A 19,227-nucleotide genomic window follows, 5' to 3' on the forward strand; every position below is an offset into this window, starting at 1 on the left:
TCCTGAAAAAATTAAATCACTTAAAGCAGTTTGGAACAAAGGTTAGGAAGTTGTTAAAATGGTATGCATACATGCAAATTTGGAAGACTTTTCTTTGTAAATAAATGACCAAGTCTATATGTTTGAGTCATTTAATGGAGCTCTCCTGTTTAAAATTGCAAAATTACAAAAAAAAAAAAAAAGTGTGGCAAAAATAAACCCCCGGAACTTCTCAAATATTCTTATAAGTGTCAATCATCACTGCAGGAAAAATGAGTAATTACTTAAAAATTAAAGTGGAAAAATGCCACTAGCATTTCTTCTATAGGATGCCCCAGGTCTACAGACGCCTTTCCCTTTCATTTCTGTGAAAATGTCTCCCTCTGCTGGTGCAACTGTTTAACTGCAGATGTAACACTAATTCTCAACAAGCAATCACAAGACATCTGAATTTATCTGATGGTTTATTGAACCATGCAATCCACATCATATCAGCCCGTTACAACCAAACACACACAAACACACACACACATCAATCAACATTTTGCAATATATTAAGGCAAGAAAAACAACAGGTTACTTAAAGTTGACATCTTGTTTACTAGGATATGAAGATGTAAACAGTGACAACAATTATCTGACAGCTCTGATTTGATTTACAGTTCACAAGTGTTGCATGAAGAAGAGGAAAAAAGTACAATTTACTAAAGTGTTAGTACTTTTTACAGCATTCTGTGTAAAATTACAGTAGCAAAGTTCAGAGATCTAGAAGTTTCTCCTCACTCTGGCATTTCTACAAAACACTGACAGAAAAAAGTAGCTTCCTGTTGTCATGCTTACTTGTTGCAGTTTGGCATTAAAACACTGATGTTGTGCTCTAAACTGTAATCCTTCATGTTCGTGCTAAACTTAGACTGTGCAGCACTTGAATGCACCATTTGTTGCATGAATATAAGGCACTTTGATGTGTTCATAGCAGCTGAACTACAACCTAAGCTTCATAACTTGGCTATTCTGACTCACACACTTCATAACACGACATACACACTGGTTGATTATCTACAGTCTAAGAAGTGCTGCAAATATTTACTATTCGGGCTGCATGCATGCTGATGAATGCACACAGGTCATTTTAATCACCAACTCACGCTAGCTCACACTGTTTTACGATTACATGCCACCGCTTGCCGCTCACCTAACAGATTCACTGAACCGCGAGGACTCTGCACATTCATTTATGGCCAAAACAATCATGCAACAAGACCTGCAAATCTTTGGCCACATGATCATCAGGGAACAAAAAACTTAATGCATTCAAAAAATATATACTTTATACTCAACAAAACTTAGCTAAGTAACACTGACTGCAATCGTTACTGTAGGAATGACCGACTGCATTTTGGTAATAAAATAAACTACCCAAGTAAAGCTAGAAAGTAAGAAACTTTTACAATGAGCCACCGTTTTGGCAAATACAAACAAACATTCTTCAGTAACAAAAATATTAAGTATTTGTGCATAGTTTAAACTTGAACAGACGGTGCACGGGGACAGATTGTTCACAGTTCTACTACAGACACGAGTGGATCCTTCACTTACATAAGAGCCAGTCATTGCACTGGAGCAATAATGCAGACACACACATATTCCGAGAATCTTAAGAATAGTGTCTAAAAGGCAGGTTTGTAATCAAGATGCTAAAGAGAGAACAATACAAATCATTCAGCAGGTACTAAAGTGAGAATGTATCAAGTCGACATGTTGATGGAGTTCTATCTTTTCGGTTAATCCTCACCAGTAACATCCATTCAGATCAGTCCGTGTCTTCAGACTTGCCTTCAGGTACAAAAACTAAAGTATGCATAGTCAGTTACGGCTGAGGCGCCCTCCACTTGTTGACTCACACGCCTTGGGGTCAAACATAGATCCCCTCCGGGTTCAGACCAGAGCTGAGAGGGCTGTGGAGGACACGGAGAGGACTGGACATCTGGTGGGATGAGCCGGGACGCTTCAACGATCCGGTCAGCTGAACTAAATCTGATGGTGAGAGTAAAAATTAAATTTAATCTCCTTTATTAGGATCTGGAGACAGCATTTTCAACAACATCTTCATTATCATTATTATTATTATTAACAACAACAACAATAATCATAATCATTTTAAATCTAAAACTGTTTGATCTTTGTTGTATTTTCATTCATTTATAGTTTTATAAAATTGTAAAAACAGTCAAACATATTTTTTTAGATTTATAAAATTATTTACATCAATATTTATCAAATATTAATAGATTTATAATTAGAGTTTTTATGTTTTTCTCAAAATAAAAAGATTTATATCTTAAAATGTCTGGTAACACTTTACAATAAGGGTCCTTCTATTAACGGTACTTAGTGCATTATTAAATAATACTAAAGTATTAACAACTGCTTCACCATATTATGTAATGAATTACTAATAGAACCCCCGTGGCCCTTTGTTCTAACCTTAAGAACACTTAATATTTAACAACAGTGACATTAATAAAGGAACCTTTGCTTAATGATGCTCTGAGTAACAACCCTTGTTGAAACATGTTACCAAACGTCTTCATGCAACAGGGCTGCAAATTTTCCAGTAGGAACTAAATCCTTGGATAATTCTTGCAATTTATAACGAAACACAAAAATTCTGCTTTGTGATGTACTTCTCAGGTGGAGCCACCAGGGGGCAAAACTGAGCTTTGCAAAGGAAAGAACAGAAGAAAAAAAAGGCAATGCAGGGAATTTACTGGCTTGGCACAATGGCCTCCATTTCCACACCTGTATTAGAAGGTTACTAAAGGCTAATTATGCAGTTATAACTTCACATTATTGGAAACTGCTACGATGAGTTATTTGATGCTACAAAAATGTAAAGCAAAAATAGCTACAGAGACCTTAAAGTCGAGATTTATCCATTTTGATTAAAATGAAAAAGGTCATAAATCATCACCGCATTAGACTTACATTAAATCGTATTTTTTCTCTTTCAAACGTTTCAGTAAGCATCTTTTCTAAGATTGTCGTGAAGGTTTTAGAACCACCTGGCTCTTATCTGTGTGAGCTTTTCAACAGTTTTCTTATCACGTGTGTGAAGTCAGTGGTGTGTTCCAGAACAGCAGAGCCACGGTTAGCGGAGGCCATCACAGCGCGTCGAGGGTGGAGGGAAGAAGGAAGATAAAGAAAAAGAGTGAAGGTGAAGACGCTGTACCCAGGCTGCTGCAGGCGTGGAGGTGGAACTGGCACAGAGAGCAGCAGAAAGACCTGCGCTGCATGCGCTTTTCATTACTGCCATTCTATCCTCCTTTCACAGAGGCTCAGACGGACACTTTGAGCTCCAAACGGAGTTGTTTACTCTCAGCAGGCTGCTGAGAAACGAGGCCACAGAACAATGAGCACGGCTGCACTAACGCAGGGAGTGAAGACCTCAACTTTGATTTCACACATTCACAGACACGTTTAAGATTCATCCGCCTGGACTCCAACACGGAGAGGTAGAAATCAGCTGACTTTCTGCTTCATACCATGACTGCTGCTGGTGCCGTCTTCCTCGGCAGGTTCAGCCGGCAGCACCGTGACCTTGGTACCGGTCTGCTTGATGAACTGCTGCAGGTTGACTTGCCTCAGCTCCTTGGTCAGCTGCTCCAGCTCTTGCTGCATGTCCTTCATCCAAACAGCAGATCCGTGAATCAGAACAAGCAGCCTAGTCTGAGCGGTCTGAGCTCCCATCCCTCCAAACAAACTTCAATCATGCAACGTCAGTCTAATCAGGTGGGAAGTAGGGCGTACTTTAGGAAGGTTTTAGTGTTCACATGCATGTTATTTACTTTGTGTTCTGGGGCCCCATGGAGGGAATTTATGCAACTATTCTTGCTCATAAACTTAGCTTACAAGGGGAGGAGCTATCTTACAACGCTCTAAAGTAATCCTGATAAGTTCATATGATTTTCTGATCACAACAGAAAAAAACTGAATGTAATTTTTAGACATTTTGTTACCAGCAGCCAGTAAAAATGTCCATTTGTTCCCATTTGTTTAGTGTACTATGAAAAACACCACACTGGCACAAATAAAATAGTATTTTAGCAGCAACAACTTCATTTACAGGAAATAAATAACCTGTCAAATCTCATCTTTGGTGTTATTTGTATATGCAGCTGGTAGAAAAATGCCTAAACAACACTTCCAGGCAAAATTGTGTGTTATGTAATGCATCTGGCTCAAATCTAGAGACTAGCTACCAAAATACTGGACAGTAAAAGCCAAAAAAAAAAAGAAGCTGTTTTTATTTGAGAACTGTGTGTATTCTAAAAGTCAAGCAGCTGTTATGTGTAAAACACTCAGATAAACATCTGTTCAGAACCATCGTTAGTGATGACTCAGCATAAACGCCTGAGCAGATCGCTCAGCTCACCTGCAGTTTCTTACTGCTTTGACCCAGCGACCTGTCCACAGCCCTGCAGCTGCTCTCCAGCTGGATGGCCTGCCTCTCCTGGGCCTTCAGCTCTGCCTTGACCCTGAGGAGCTGCGCCCGAGCCTCTGCCTCGTTGACCCACTGGTTCTCTCGACGCTCTCTTTGCAGCTTCTCCTCCTCCAGGCCTGCTTCCACTCCCTGATGTGGAAAATAAACGATAAGCTGAGCGTGAAAAAACTGTGGAAATTCAATAAGTTAAATCAACATTACAAGATAGATGAAGAAACTCTTCATTTTTCTGTAATGCAGGGAAAATTCCCCCAATTGCCCACCTGAACTATTGCCAACTTTTCCTCAATGTCCCGCTCGCAGCTCTGCAGGCGTCCTCGGAGCTCCTGCAACCTTTCCTCCAGCTGTCTCTCACTTTCTATTTCAATCTGCAGCTCGGTGGCCCAGAACTCTTCCTCCTCCATCTCCACCTCATTCTTCCTTAGGTGCTTCTCCAACCTCAAGATTTCCTCCATCAACCCTCCACCTCCATTCAGATCCACAGCAAACCCACCTCTCTGGACCCTACTTCCACCTCCCCAGGCTTGGAGCTCAGCCTCATAGGCCTCCAGCTTCTTCTCCAGCATGTTCAGAGTCTCTCTCTGCAGGCTGACCAATCGAACCAGATCTTCCATGCGACAGGCCCACAGACCAGGTGAAGCCGTCCCAGTGGCTGGTCCTACATGGTGGTGATTCCCGCCACTTCCCAGGAGAAATCTTCTCTTGCCTTCGGCCTCACTGACACTGCCCCCACCCAGGATCTCCTTTAGACTTCTAGGCGCGCCTGTGAAAGTGAGCGACTTGCGCCGTGGCTCACGGCGGTGGAGCGAGCCGTCGTTGGGGTGGCGTAGCTTTGCGAGCGGAGGGAGACTTTGACGATGCAGCCCACGTTCTGGACCCCTGAGCGGGGGCCCTTCTGATGGAGGGCGCTCAGTCAGGGAGGGGCCAGTGCGAAGCAGGATCAACTGAACGTCTCCCGCGTACTGACCCCAGGTGTTCAGAGAAGCCACGGGGCTCTCGTGCGGGGCTAGGTGGCGCTCGGTGTCCCGCCATTTCTCCACCAGAGTGTACCTCCCTGTACGACCTGCAGACAAACACATTAAATAAAAAACCCAAAAATCTATAAAAATCAATGTTGGTGATAATAAATTTTAGGAAATTTTAGGTCACGAGATGAAAAAAAAAAGAAAACCATATTTTCTCCATTACAAAATTTCCCAAGTCATTGTTTTTGCTAGATGAAACGTTCAAGGGTAAATTTCCTGCAAAAAAAAAAAGAAAAAAAAAAGGCGGATGTATTACAGCACAGTTAGAAAAAAGGCCTTTCAGCGACGCTGCCACGTTTCAGCCAAAATAAATACATCTATTCTTGCTACGAAACAAAAATCAGAAGCATCTAGACAGAAACACCTCTTAAATGTCAAAATGTAAAATCAATATTGATGTCGGATCACTTAAGATGGTGTAGATGTGTTAAATATCAGAGAGACAGAGGAGGGGGCTCGGAGAGAAGTGCTGCTTTCACAGTTTGGCAGTCGACCCAGGGATGAGTCAGACTTTCCTTCCTCCTCCCCTGCTCTTAGTGGGAAGTGATGTCAATACATTATGTTGAAGTGGCCCATTCCTAAAGCTGCCATATGGGAAAACGGGGTGTTTGCATCCAAGAAAGCCCCAATATAGTCACTGATGATGACCCAACGCGCAGCAGGAGCTTAAAGTGTAGGCAGAGGAGATGACGGTTGTTTACTTCATCAGGACCTCCTTTCTGTTTAAAAACAACAGTTTGGCATTTTAAAAAGGGTTTCAACTCCCATTAGAGCTGTGGGCTGATGAACGCGTGGATGAGCAGCCGACGAAACTGGTGGTTTGTGGTGTGATGTACAAATCAGAGTCATATGATCACATGAAATTCCACAGATGGGAGTTCTACTCCTATGATCGACAAACGGGCTCCAAACAGAAGCTGCAACCTTTTCCTGCTTTTAGCAGCACTGCCGAGTCTAATATTTGGGTCAGAAACACGCTGCAGGAAATGTTCTGGTATTAGAGCTTAAGTTCAGCAGACATCAAAGGGATTCATGAGCAGACATCAGTCAGAAGCTAACGGGTTCCAGGCACACAGCATTTAATATTTACCAGGTTTCCAACACGGAGCTTAACATCACAAAACATTTACTTTTCATAACTGAGGCAACAAACACACACGAGTGCGTGCACACACTCACACACATATGCTTATTTGGAGTTGGCATTCAGGAAGAAGCTCAGATTTACAACTGGTTATAGAATAGTTCAGTTGTTTAACACCTTCACAGCCAGTCACACGACAGCTGTGGTTGGTTTCCAACCCCGTAATGAATCTGAGACAAATAATTAAGATGATTCTGAAGGAAAAAAGGGGTCAAACCCAGAACTAGCAAGGTGTATCCAATAGCGATGTAAGAAAATGTCCATCCAGCCGTCAACTGTACTTGCATGGTCGCTGGTGCCGATCTCCAGCAGTCTACAGGCATACAAGCAGGGTACACCTTGGACAGGTTGCCAGTCCATCGCAGGGCAACACAGAGACACACAAGACAAGCAACCATGCACACACAATTAACTAAGATCAATTAACCTGACAATCACGTTTTTGGAATGCAGGTGGAAGCCAGAGTACTCTGAGCGTGCAAAGGGAGAACATGCAAACTCCATGCAGAGAGACCCCAGCCCGAGATGTGAACCCAGGACCTTCTTGCTGCAAGGCAGCAATGCTAACCACTGTGCAGTCTGTAAGAAAATATCCATACGTATAATAATACGATTTCATGTTATGATACTGAATCAATATTCAAAAGCTGTGTGTTGATATTTTTTGAGAATTTACATACAAACATTTAATGTATTCCTTTAGTGAGGTGCAATTCAAACCTATGCTGCTAGGTGGCAGAAGTTCACCAGATCTTACGGTAACACCCAGTGTGTCTTGGAAGCATCTGATTAAAATTTTTGAAGCTGCAAACAGCGTCTGACTTTTAGTATTAAAATATATCGTACGGTCTTTCCTGTGTTGTGATATTTATCGTATCGCTAGATTCTTACCAGTACACCCCCTAGTACCCAACGGTCTTGTGAGTGTAGTCTGCTTCAACTTTAGCTTCAAATCATGTTAGGATCATTACCTTAAAGCAGATTTGTGATCAACTTTGCTTTTTTGCTTTGTTATTGACCTAAAAAAAATCTCATAACTAGGAATGTGCTGGGTTTCCTTACACAGAAAACTTTTAATGAACTCAATGGGTTTGTTCAATTAGAACCTTTCATTTGTGCCCTGAGACGGCTCTTGTGGTGAATTGGGACTATATAAATAAACTGAATTGAAGCAATTTAATGAAATTATATATAATAAATAAATAAATAAAGTTAATCATTTTCTCACTATTATGGCCTTGGTTATCACTCAAAGCCCTTTCTAAATACAGGCAACATTCATTAATTCCCCCCCACACACACACACACATACGCGTGATTTTTGAGCATTGTGAGATTAGTCATCTTACCCAAGGACACTTGGACTAAAATTGAGGTTGCAGTTGAACCAACCTTCCATTTTCCTGATGATAGCTCTTCCTCCTGAGTCACAGCTACCAAAAACATCAACTAACACCCAGGTGTGCTCTCAGCCTGTGTGTGTGTGTGTGTGTGTGTGTGTGTGTGTGTGTGTGTGTGTGTGAGAGAGATCCGTCACACAGCAAACACGCTCTTTATAAAGACTATTGAGCCCAAATAAGTTGTTTAACCTTGCTGGACTGTGACTAAATAGCGACACTACTAGAGTATGTTCCACATGTTTGATTAGAACGTCAGAAAATAGTGTTTCAAAAAGGTAAATAACTAATTTAAAAGTTAAGAGGGCAGGTTGTGTCTCAGGTGTGCTTTTTAGTAGCTATTAAAAACAGGAATATTTACCTATAGCCTGGGCCAAAGCAATCACCACCTCCTGGCACGTGGTTGCCTCCGTAACCCCACACACAACCCTCTGGATGCCATCCACCCAGACCTTGAGTTCCATTTTGGGTCAGAAGAGAGGAGGCCAGTTATGGTGCGTCGGCCCCAACATTATTCAAGGGTGGAATGATGCAGGTTAGCAGAAAAACCCAGCCCTCTGGCTAATTCACTGCAGAGGAAACACAGGGGAAAACAGGAAACGGTTAGACAGGATGTAATCAAGGCCAAAGTTACAAGGCCGCTATGCTCGTTAACACTGGCAGTTAATTCATTAGAAACAAAGAGTGCACAGAAACATAAGTCACAGGTGGGAGTATGAACGTAAACACAGATCAGACTCCGGAATGTTAAACTGATGTTTTATTCCCCCTTCAAAAAAGAAAAGTGCATGACCGCTGGAGCTGCAGGAAGAATCTGCCGGCAGACGTCCCCGGCCCAGTTCCTGCTTTTGTACAGAGAATTAGATGCAAGCAGTGATGACAGAAGGATTAACTCAGTTACAGTCAAAGGACAGAAACATGTGAGGAATAAAAATGCAAATAGCTGGAAAATTCCCAACACTGTCAGACCAAAACAACGAAAAACAAAGAAAATAAACTAAAACATTTGGACCAAGCTTCAACTGAGATTATCTTCTTTTGCAGAATGAGGGCATTATAGTAAGTTATAGTCAAATAAGATGCATGTAATTTCATATTATCCTGCATAATTCATCTGCACTCAAATTATGAGTTGTGAAAGACTCTCAGCTGCTACCAAGACAAATTTTAGCTGAATACCTGCAAACGTGATAAAGATGGAGCCATGCAGTTCTGTGATAGGTGTCAATGAGCTGTGGCAGCCATATTGAATTTGGTAAAGTCGTCCCGAGCCATTCATCAGGTTTTAGAGGTTTATTAAATATATTAGAAAAACAAAAGAGATTTAAAAAAAACATTTTTTAAAGTTAAGGTAAAGTCCTATTAGTCATCATCACACACTGGTGAAATTACATCTCTGCATTTGACCCATTCTTGTGGGGAGTGGTGAGCTGCAGCTGTGGCTGCGCTTGATAACTATTTGGTGGTTTAACCCCCAATCCAACCTCTTAAAGCTGAGTGTCAAGCAGGGAGGCGGGTTGGTTATGAGAAAGCCTTTTTAGCCCGTCTTTATAAGGACTTACCGACCAGCCAGCACCGTGTCCAGTGAGGAATCATACAGGGTAAGGACTAATTTCTACTAATAAGTTTAGTTTATAACAGTTTTTGATGTTCATACATCTTCTGGGCTCAGGAGCAGCTGCTTGACGCCCTCTTCCACAGCGCCAGCCTAGCTGTGCCAAGCGGACTGTTCAAATCACTACAACGTCCAACCTTTAAACTTTATTTTCATGCCTCTTAACAATATTGTAACATAGTCTAGTTATAAATATATTGTGGAGATTAAAACAAAAAAATAATAAAGTGGTTCTGTCGCATTTTTCTAAAAACCGTTGTTCTGGGAATTTCTCCTACTCCGTAAACCATCCTACCCGTTGTTCCTGAGCATGTGCGCGCATGCGCACAACACAAAAAGGGAATGCTACTCTGTTGTCATATTTGCAGAAAAATAGGTAAGTAGTAAGTATTAGTACTTTTTATTGACGTTGATACTTGATTTTTGGGGTTTGTGTCATGTAAAACACCGTAAAATTATCCTATGGGTAGGACGTTTTGCCAGAACACTGTCACCAACATGTTTTGAACTGTAAACAACAACTATTGGACCATCCGGTTGTCGGTCCAGCTGAACCGCCGCAGTTCCCTGGGTCCTCAACTCATTACGCACTCGTGTTTAGCAGCAGAACACCACTGGTGTGAGAGGTTTGCAGCTCAATATCAAAAAAGGAGAAACAGCCGGCTGCTACCACTTCAACTTTAGGACAAACTACCAGAGTCCCAAAAAGAAAAACACCATGTGAAGTCACGGGCAACAAAAGACGTTTGGACGTAGAAAATGGCATTTGGTGTTTAGCGCTCTCTCGTTTCTTCTAGCAATGCGGGTTCCTGGTTCTGTTGCACACGGAAGCAGAGAAGATGCCCAATAGAATGTTCTGTGACTGAAGTTGCATTCAAAACCTAGCTATTTTGCAGTTTGGCTATAGCAGCTTTAATTGTTGATTAAAATTAAACATAAAAAAAAGAAATCTATAAAGAAAAAGAATGAAAGGATTAAAAAAATGAAATACTCATTTAGATGACTGGATCCTTTAAGTGTCTCTCAAGGACGGTCGACAGGGACAGAATAAATGACCGATCAGTATCGCCCTCTCCGTGGATCTAACCTTCACTGCTGTGTCAAAAGGTCCTTTTGTTCGTCCACCTCCAGAAATTACACCTCCCCCAGTTCAGGTATTGCCAGTCCACGTTTACAAAGTCATCCACACAAGTTTGTCCTTCCCCCAACCAACAACCCCTCCAAATCTGTTCAAAACATTAAACAGAAAAGCAGGAAAAGACAGAATGGCTGAATTAATTTGTAGAAGGACATTTTTAATGACCTTTCTACAAGTGTCTTGCATTATAATAGATTAAATTCAACAATCGAACCAGCCCAAACCATGGACATTTTCATTCTGACTTTTGTTCACCCAGTGGCTAAATGGTTACTGTTGAGCATTTCCAGGTAGAAAAGCGTCACCTTTGTCCGTCGCCTGCTCACTCTATTCTTGGCTCTCTCACAGCTGGTTAGAAAGTGCTTTTATCCCTCTTTCAGACTGCCCTTAAATGGCCATAAAGCTCCGAACGATGGAATGGAAACAGGAAAATGGTCAGACAAGAAAGAATACGCAGAATTTTCTATGTGTGCATGTGTGCCGTGAACCTAAAAACTTAAGTTGCTAAACGTTTTTTCCAAAGTGATGGTGAAACCACGAACGCCATCCAAGCCAGGGGTGATGAAATGCACCAACCACAGCAACACTTTAATACAAACGACTCTAAAGCAGAAGAGGCTTACACACATCCGTTTATTATTCAGAGCTCGGGGTGACGCAAATGTCATTTCTGTGGTACTGTATTCATTAACATTAACCCAAAAAGAAACTGATGATGCAGGCGCAGCGGTGCAGGGAAGAGTGCCATCCTGAGCTCTACAAGCTCCATTTCGCTGGCCCGTCAAGGCCACGGCCTGGAGAGGGAAGCCCAACCGCCTCCTGATCTGTGCAGCTTCTGCCAAAAAGGCATTTTCTGAGACACATGAGCTCTTAGATTTCTGAGAGTTTTTATTAAAGCTCAGATGAGATGAGACATTTACGCATAAAACTCAAAGTCCAGATGATTGCCGAGTCTGCGTTTGTTTCAGTCTGGCGTTGAGCTGCATTCTTCTGTGGGCACTGAGGTGTGTTTGTGAGCAGAACTGAACAGCCTGCCTCCCCGGCTGCTCGTGACGGTTCTCCAGACCTACAGGAGCACACCAAGCTGGCAGGGAAAAAGCTGCTGGTGTAAACAGTCGACCATATGCTCATGAGGGTGTTTCGACACCGCCAGAAACTCACACCATAAAGAAATACCCGAGTATTTACCTTTGCAGCACAACGGGTGAATTTACGAGCATGTTTTCCTGAGCAAGGGGGTCCTCCAGGAAACACAAAAAAAGACGTTCATTACAGTAAAATAGGACAAAAACGCCGGAGGAAAAATGATCTCAAAGGAAAATGTCAGTGCTTCACATTTACTGCCCTGCAAAGACACACTTTCTGGTTCCTGTGCACTTTATTCAATTTATTTTTTTGCGACTGTTGTTTGTCTAGAAAGAAAACAATACAGGCATACAATCGAGTGTCAAAATATGTGGGCGGCAATTTGGAAGGAATTAAGCGTAAATCACAGCAGCTCACTCCAGAATAAAAGGTTCCTGACATCTAAAACAGTCAGAGGCTGGACTTAATTAAAAACAAATGGATGTTTGTTAAGAGACTTCAGTCTAGAGCTGAAGCCTTCCTGGCTGTTAGTTACCAAACTTTAATTCAGACTGTGCACCCAGTAGAGTAGCAAGTAATTACAAGCCATTTATGCTGTGCTGTAATTGGCAACAGATCTGTTGTGAAAGAGATCTCAGTGAGCAACAAGAGCCAGACGCTGGTTTATTGTCGAGGCTCTATCGGTAACGGGGTTCGAACAAACAGCAGAAACCCTTTTGTCAGTTCCCTCAAATAAGAAATTGGGTGCAATAGCTACATAAACAGATACAATCAGCATGATCTGTGATTAATGCACGACATGTTGACGTCTAAACAGGCTGAGAAATCTCAAGTTGCAACTATGCCAGCCTAAAGTTCATCCAGCGCCGTCTGCAAGTGTAAACATCACAGAGGATGGTAAAGACCAGAGGGAGGCCTTGATCCGGCAGAGCAGGAACAGATAAGAGCCAGGAGATGCATTCCTGCGCTGTGAGAAAGAAACTGGCCGTGACAACGAGATAAGAAACTTAAGGGACCCATCTACTACCTGTTCCCAGATGCTAAACAGCGAGTAAAACAAATGACCATCAGAGCAAATTAAATAGGCAATCGCTTTTCATGAAGCATTCATTTTCATTGAATCGTCAGTCTCATTCATATTAGTTGTTACACAGAGAGATGAGCAGTTTCCCAGTCAGAGATTAGGAGTTGATTTAAAAAGCTGTTTAAATGCAGACTAACCAGAATCTGATAAGTCAGTCACGGTGTGAAATAGTCCTGGATTTGGTCTTGTTCTGAGTGGACTAATCTGATTTCCTCAAGCAGGATCTGAGCTATTCCAGGATTAGATGGAAGGTTTAAGTTAACCCTCCCAGCAGGCAAGTTCTACTTCAGATTGATTATTTTGTACAAAACACATGCTGAAACAGGTGAGCCACTGCTGCAAGGTCTGTCTGGATGATTTAAAAATGTGTAACTCGTGGAAAAAAGACTAAAGCTGCTTTCATACAACACACCGTGCTCATAAATCAACGTAGCATTGCCACGGTGTGTCTTAAAGCGCCGTGGCGGCATGGTGATGCGGGAATTATGCGGTTGTGCCGCCAAGCTTAGTGGTAATGTTACAGCAACGCCAGAGTTGTGAATGAAGATTACACCTTGGCACAAGAAAAAAAGTTTCCTTAAAGGAGACAAATTATGTAAAACTCACCTTTTGCAATATTTTGTGCTGCCATGAGTGTCTCTACTGCCTCTGTGAACAGCCTGCCTACTCCAAATGTGAAAAAAAAAGCATCCATCCGTTTTCGGTCAGCGTTTGGTTTTTAGGAATAATGTGCCCAAAACAACCCGTTTCAAAGAAATACACATTTGTGATGTCACAAATGGGGAAATTAGAATAAAACCACCCCTCCTAGAGCGCCACTGCTGGAGGAGCAGCAGCTCTACTCTGAGACCCTCCCGGACATCATAGCTTCTCAGCTAAAAGCAGTCCGAGTGAGCCCTGAAACAGCTCATTCAGGAAGGTACTGAAACTAGAAGAATAAAACTGCCGAAATCATTTCATGCAAGACGTACTGCAAATAACTTTATAAATATTCTTTGTGTGTCCTTAGTGACTCAAGAAATGAAAATGTCATCATAGATCACCTTTAAGGTCCTGGTTAACCCGCTTTCTTGAATACTCATCAGGTTCTGCAGGGTTAGCAATTTTACAGTGTACATCTGGTCTAATAAAGAACCACCCTACAAGAAATATTTTACGTCAGATGAAAGGAGTTAAAAAGGATAAATACAAGTAAGTCTTCCAGCTGCTCTGGATCTTAAATATTCCATCTCTCTGTTAGGGCTTTAGAAATCTTTCTGATCTTTATTCATCTCCTCCAGTTAACTCAGATTCAGTTCAATTCAGGAGATGTATCTCTGTAATGGGAGTAAAATTTTGGAATGAGGCTAAAATAGAATTAAAATTAGCAACTTCTCTTTCAGTTCTTAAAAAACTTATCAGTAAAAATATTTTTGAAGAGTATTAATTTGATGTTGATGGATGGATTTGTGTTTTATTTTTATTTGGGTTGTTGGTTCATTGCGGGAAATTGAAAAATTGTTTTGTAAGCAGGTTAGGCAATTATACAAGCTATTGCTTCTGCCTAAACCTATTCAGTCATGAGATACCAAATAGACACCATATACAAATGAATGTATATGTTAGTGAGAAATGGTATTTGTATCTATTTGTATGACATGTTATTGTACACATTATCTTAAGATGACTGACTGAATAAATTGATCATTCACTCATTCAATAATACATAAGTTATCATCTGAAGTGGTCGTTTTGTTCCTGTTTTGTCCGTTTGTTCCTTTTCTTTGATTCCATTGCTGATGTGTGCCGTCTATCTCCAATGATTAGGGTTTGTTGCTGAAGTTATTATCTTTGAAAAAGTTTCTCTCAGAGCTCAAGTTGTCATTGGTTTTATTGCATCTTTTTACAATTTTAGATCCTTCTTCCTCTGCTCAAATTTTTATTGAACTGGGACCTGGTTTCCTTTAGTTTGAGACCCCGTGTTCTGTGTTTTAACAGACCACTGTTTAGGAAAATCACCCCAGGGTAACATTAAACTCCAAACTGTGACACACTGTCACCTCTAAAACTCCTTTTAAGCCCCTCCTCTGTGACCTAAAGTGTCAAAGAGGAGCTCTAAGGATGAGTAGATAGTGTGCTTTCTCAGAATGATTTTGATCCACTCTGAAGACCGGGGTGTTTGGGATTAAACCGACATCCAGTCACGCTAGAAACACCCACAGCTCCTCTGAGCTCAGTCTGAGGTCCCCGCCTCTGAGCCATCAGTCTGCCTGGCTGATATTAAACTATTAGGAGCTGAAGCAGCCTTCCCCCATTTGGTAGGTCAGCGCTGGCTGAGTCTCCCAACATCTGGACGGCACATTCAGCCAGCAATAATGCCGCCTTTGTTCCCTTGCCATATTCACTGCTCACTGGGCAGCTTTGAAGGAGCAGCACACTCCTGCAGCAGGAGAGAGGGAACAGCAGGGCTATGAATGCATCTGACCAATGCAGATGGTACTGTGGTTTGCAAAACATCATCTGGAGCTGGATTTCTCTACTGCGTTTATGGCATCTAAATAATTTGACAGAGGCAGTGTCCGTTTGTGTGATGCAGCATTACTGAAGTCCACAAACTTCTCTGAGGTCATGAAGTTGACCCTGCAGCTGCATGGAAAATCAATCTTTAGAAATCACTGAAGAGAGTCAGAATAATGAGGATAGATGATGGCTTTAAGAGAGGGAATGATTTGCATTTAGAAAAAAAAGAGATGATAATTAAACAAAAGAAAGGCAAAGCAGTACATATAGTTAAAGATCTGCAAAGCGTCTGGCTTGTTGGGGAAACAGTCAGAACTTACTCCTCCAAGCTGGACATCTTTAGAATCGTGATTATTCGGGACAGAATATTTGCGCTCTCTCTGTAGTTTAGTGTGGAGGCTGGAGCAATGGCGTTAAAGCAGGGCTGTAGTTGGTTCACAACTATCCCACTACAGAAATGCTCCCGTTATTTTGGCTTCACGCACGCTCAGCTGCGGCTCGGGGTGCGGAAAATATCAGATGATCCAGGCCTTACCTGCTCCAGCTCAGTCGTCCCCTCCGGGTGGAAGTTTCTGAGGAAAACACGGGCAAAAGCGCAAAACGCGTCCTTCTTCACCATCGCTCGATAAATCACTTCCAGCGAACTGCGTCAAGGAAACGCGTCAGAAAATCGTTACAGGAGACCACCGATGACTTCAGAGACCGGAGGGGTGCCGGTTTGAATCCCGGTCGGAAAGTTTGTGTTTGTCCTCTCTGTGGTGTGAGCAGAAAGCTGCGGAAAATGCGCCTCTGCTCTCCACTGGTGCGCTTCTGCTGGTACACCGCCTGGAACTGGGACACCGCAAGGCATTGTGGACCGTTTAAAGCTGCAACAACACGCTGAGGGAGGAGGAGGATGCCCTCAACTTTTCCTCACAGACAGGACATCTAAACACAACAATGACACAAAGTTCTTCTCTCAGTAAAACACAAAAACATCCGTATCTGTAACAGAGATAAAGTTGATTCATGGAGCCTATTACTGCGCCCAACACCGGATTGAAATGTTTATTATTATTATTATTATTATTATTATTATTATTGTTATTATTATTATTATTATTATTATTATTGTTCCCTATAACATTTTATCCATCTTAACTGTTAATGATCACTTCCGCTTTAAGATATATCTTTAAAATATTCTCATTTTAAAAACAATTAATTAGCAGCTTCTTCGTTTTCTACTCAAAGTTACTGTGAGTTTTTTAATGAAACTGCCGCCAACGAATGGAATATTTCAGAACACACACACACACACACACACACACACACACACACACACACACACACACACACACACACACACACACACACATCCATTTGTTGTGTTCTGTAACTGCTAGAAGTCAGAATACAGAAGAAGAAGAAGAAGAAGAAGAAGAAGAAGAAGAAGAAGAAGAAGAAGAAGAAGAAGAGAAATACACAGGCTGACTGCATTCCAAGTTATTCTGCTCATGTTAACTATCACACACATCACAACGAGGTTTTATGAAGACAACATGGCTCTTGCTGCTACGCCATCTCCACCTCTGTTTCTGCTATGGATTAGCCTAGACATCTAGACAGACAGTAGCAGAAGCAAAAACGAGTTTGCTCTGCATGTTGATCTAGTCAGCCACCCAGACCAGTATTGAGGCTTGTCAATCACAGCACTATTGGTTTAGTGGGCGGGATGTTACTGTGACTTAGCAAAAATAAGATGGCGACAGCTCATTTGAAACTGCTTTGGCATCAACTTTTGACTGTTTAGACTTGGGCTTTTCTTTGAGTCAAGAGCAGATGGAGGTGTTTAATTAAATTTGCATTTGTAAAAATGACATCGTGTGGTCAAATGTGGTTACTGCAGTCCCATTTTCAATCAAAAATATTGTTCTTTCTCGAGTTTCTTGTCTGTTGTCAGTTACGGATCAGCACCACAAGATTCTAGATGACAAGCAAAGACAAGCCATACACAGTAAGTAAGTAGATAAATACATTGTCATATCTGGCGTTAGCACTCTTGGGTGTTTTACGGTAGGGAGCACTTACTACACTTATTATGGTAGTTCGTCTCTGAGCAATACAGGGAGTGTTTGTCATGGTCTGCGTCTGCCCCTTCCTTCATGTGCCTCCTGGTGTTCTCCATCCCTCTCTAGATTCCCTTCTGTGTCTCATAGCGCCCTCATGTGTCCTTTGTCTGCATCTCTATTATGTGTCTTCTGTTTGTAGGCCTTCTTATCATTCCCTCAGGACCGGTGTTCATTTAGTTATCCTCTGCCCCTCCAGTTGTAGCTCCAGCCTCTTGTTCCCCAGCTTAGTGTATGTGTGTGTTAGTGTGTATGAGTTTGTGTGTGTCTGTATGTGCATGTGTGAGTCCTTCCCTCAGTCTTCGGTTTAGTTTTATGTTTAGGTTCATCTGCCCTCTATTGGTTCTGTTTCCCCCATTTAGATCATTTGTGTCACCTGCCTTCCCTCCAGCCCTCACTCCACACACCTGCTTCCTGTTTCCTTAATTGTTCTCCCTGTGTATTTAAGCCCTGTCTTGTCTCTGTTTGGTGTCGGTCCATTGTGATGTTATTCTGTCAGCCTCGTCTAGCTTTGTAGTTTTTAGTGTTTTTGGTACTCCAGAGTCTTGAGTGTTTTTGGATCTCCAGATCATTATCTGGAGATTTTGGCTTTTGGCTTCCTGCCCCTTGGACTTATTTTTGTTTTATCCTACAAATAAAAGGATTTTTCTTTATATTCAACTCCTGCCTCGTGTCATCCTGGGTATCTGCATATTTGGGTCCTAAACATCCCGAATCGTGACAGTGTTTTTTGTCGTCTTGCTGTTATAGTTTTGAAATACTCATTAAAAGAAGTAAATCGCCACAATTGCCCCATTAGTCACTTCACAAATACAATTCACTTTAATATTGTACGGCTGGTAATGAAAATGTAGTTTGAGATATTTTTAGAGCTGATTGTTAGCTTCTAATTCACCATTAGCATTGTTAGCTAAACGTTAGCTTCTAGTATGCTTCGCACAATATTAGAGTAAAACAAAAGGAAACATGGCTTCTTAAGAGTACAAGAAATAACTTCTGGGTCACTCCTGCTTACTAACTTTGGTGCTTTAACCCTCCCACTGTCTTCATGGGTGACCCTGTGAAGAAAGTTGACCATTGAGCAGGATTGATGGTTAATCCCTTGAGGTCCACATGGCAGGGGTGAGGTGGTGCTCACTCCTCACCCCTGCCACGTGGACCTCAAGGGATAAACCATCCATCTTGCTCAATGGTCAACTTTCTTTGTGGGGCCACCCATGAAGACAGTGGGAGGGTTAAAGGTGTAGTTCACTCATTTAATCATTACATTTGCAGTTGTCTCTAGTATGAGTGCCTTGCACCCTGTACTTGGGACAAAAAAGCCCAGAAACACTTGGATCAGCACCGACAAATCTGCTGATGCAGAGAGTGACACAACACAGCAGGATTTGTAGTTTTATGGGCTCGACACACTGGAGGCGACATCGCCTCTTCTCCATTCATTTTCAATGTGACATGTGCGACAAAGCGATAATCGTGAGTCTCCCTCCTGCTAAGCGACACGTGAAAAACTTGCATGTGAAATTTTGCACTTGTGCATGTGTCATGCACAGGCGAGCCGGCGACAGCGATGAAAAGTTGAAATGTTTCTGTCGCTCGGACAAGGACCAATCAGCGGAGGTTTCATTGACTGACCAATGAGCGGACA

The 19,227-nt window shown here is 42.0% G+C and overlaps 1 protein-coding gene across 2 annotated transcripts; it reads right to left on the reverse strand.

Moving 5' to 3' along the window:
* Positions 1 to 1,085: 1,085 nt before the first annotated feature.
* On the reverse strand, positions 1,086 to 16,218 carry LOC107388962 (ras association domain-containing protein 8). 2 transcript variants are annotated; one of them, XM_015964787.3, is made up of 6 exons: positions 16,007 to 16,218; positions 8,411 to 8,618; positions 4,747 to 5,546; positions 4,415 to 4,612; positions 3,525 to 3,663; positions 1,086 to 2,016 (listed from the first exon to the last, which is right to left on the reverse strand). In XM_015964787.3, the coding sequence occupies exons 2-6, from the start codon at positions 8,511 to 8,513 to the stop codon at positions 1,895 to 1,897; spliced, it is 1,362 nt and encodes a 453-aa protein (XP_015820273.1). In that variant the 5' UTR covers positions 8,514 to 8,618; positions 16,007 to 16,218; the 3' UTR covers positions 1,086 to 1,894. The 2 variants fall into 2 exon arrangements, with proteins under 2 accessions (XP_015820273.1, XP_070406521.1); XM_070550420.1 differs by lacking the exon at positions 16,007 to 16,218 and adding an exon at positions 10,752 to 10,868.
* Positions 16,219 to 19,227: the final 3,009 nt, after the last annotated feature.

Source organism: Nothobranchius furzeri, chromosome 4 (genome assembly GCF_043380555.1).
Source record: "Nothobranchius furzeri strain GRZ-AD chromosome 4, NfurGRZ-RIMD1, whole genome shotgun sequence".
NCBI lineage: Eukaryota > Metazoa > Chordata > Actinopteri > Cyprinodontiformes > Nothobranchiidae > Nothobranchius > Nothobranchius furzeri.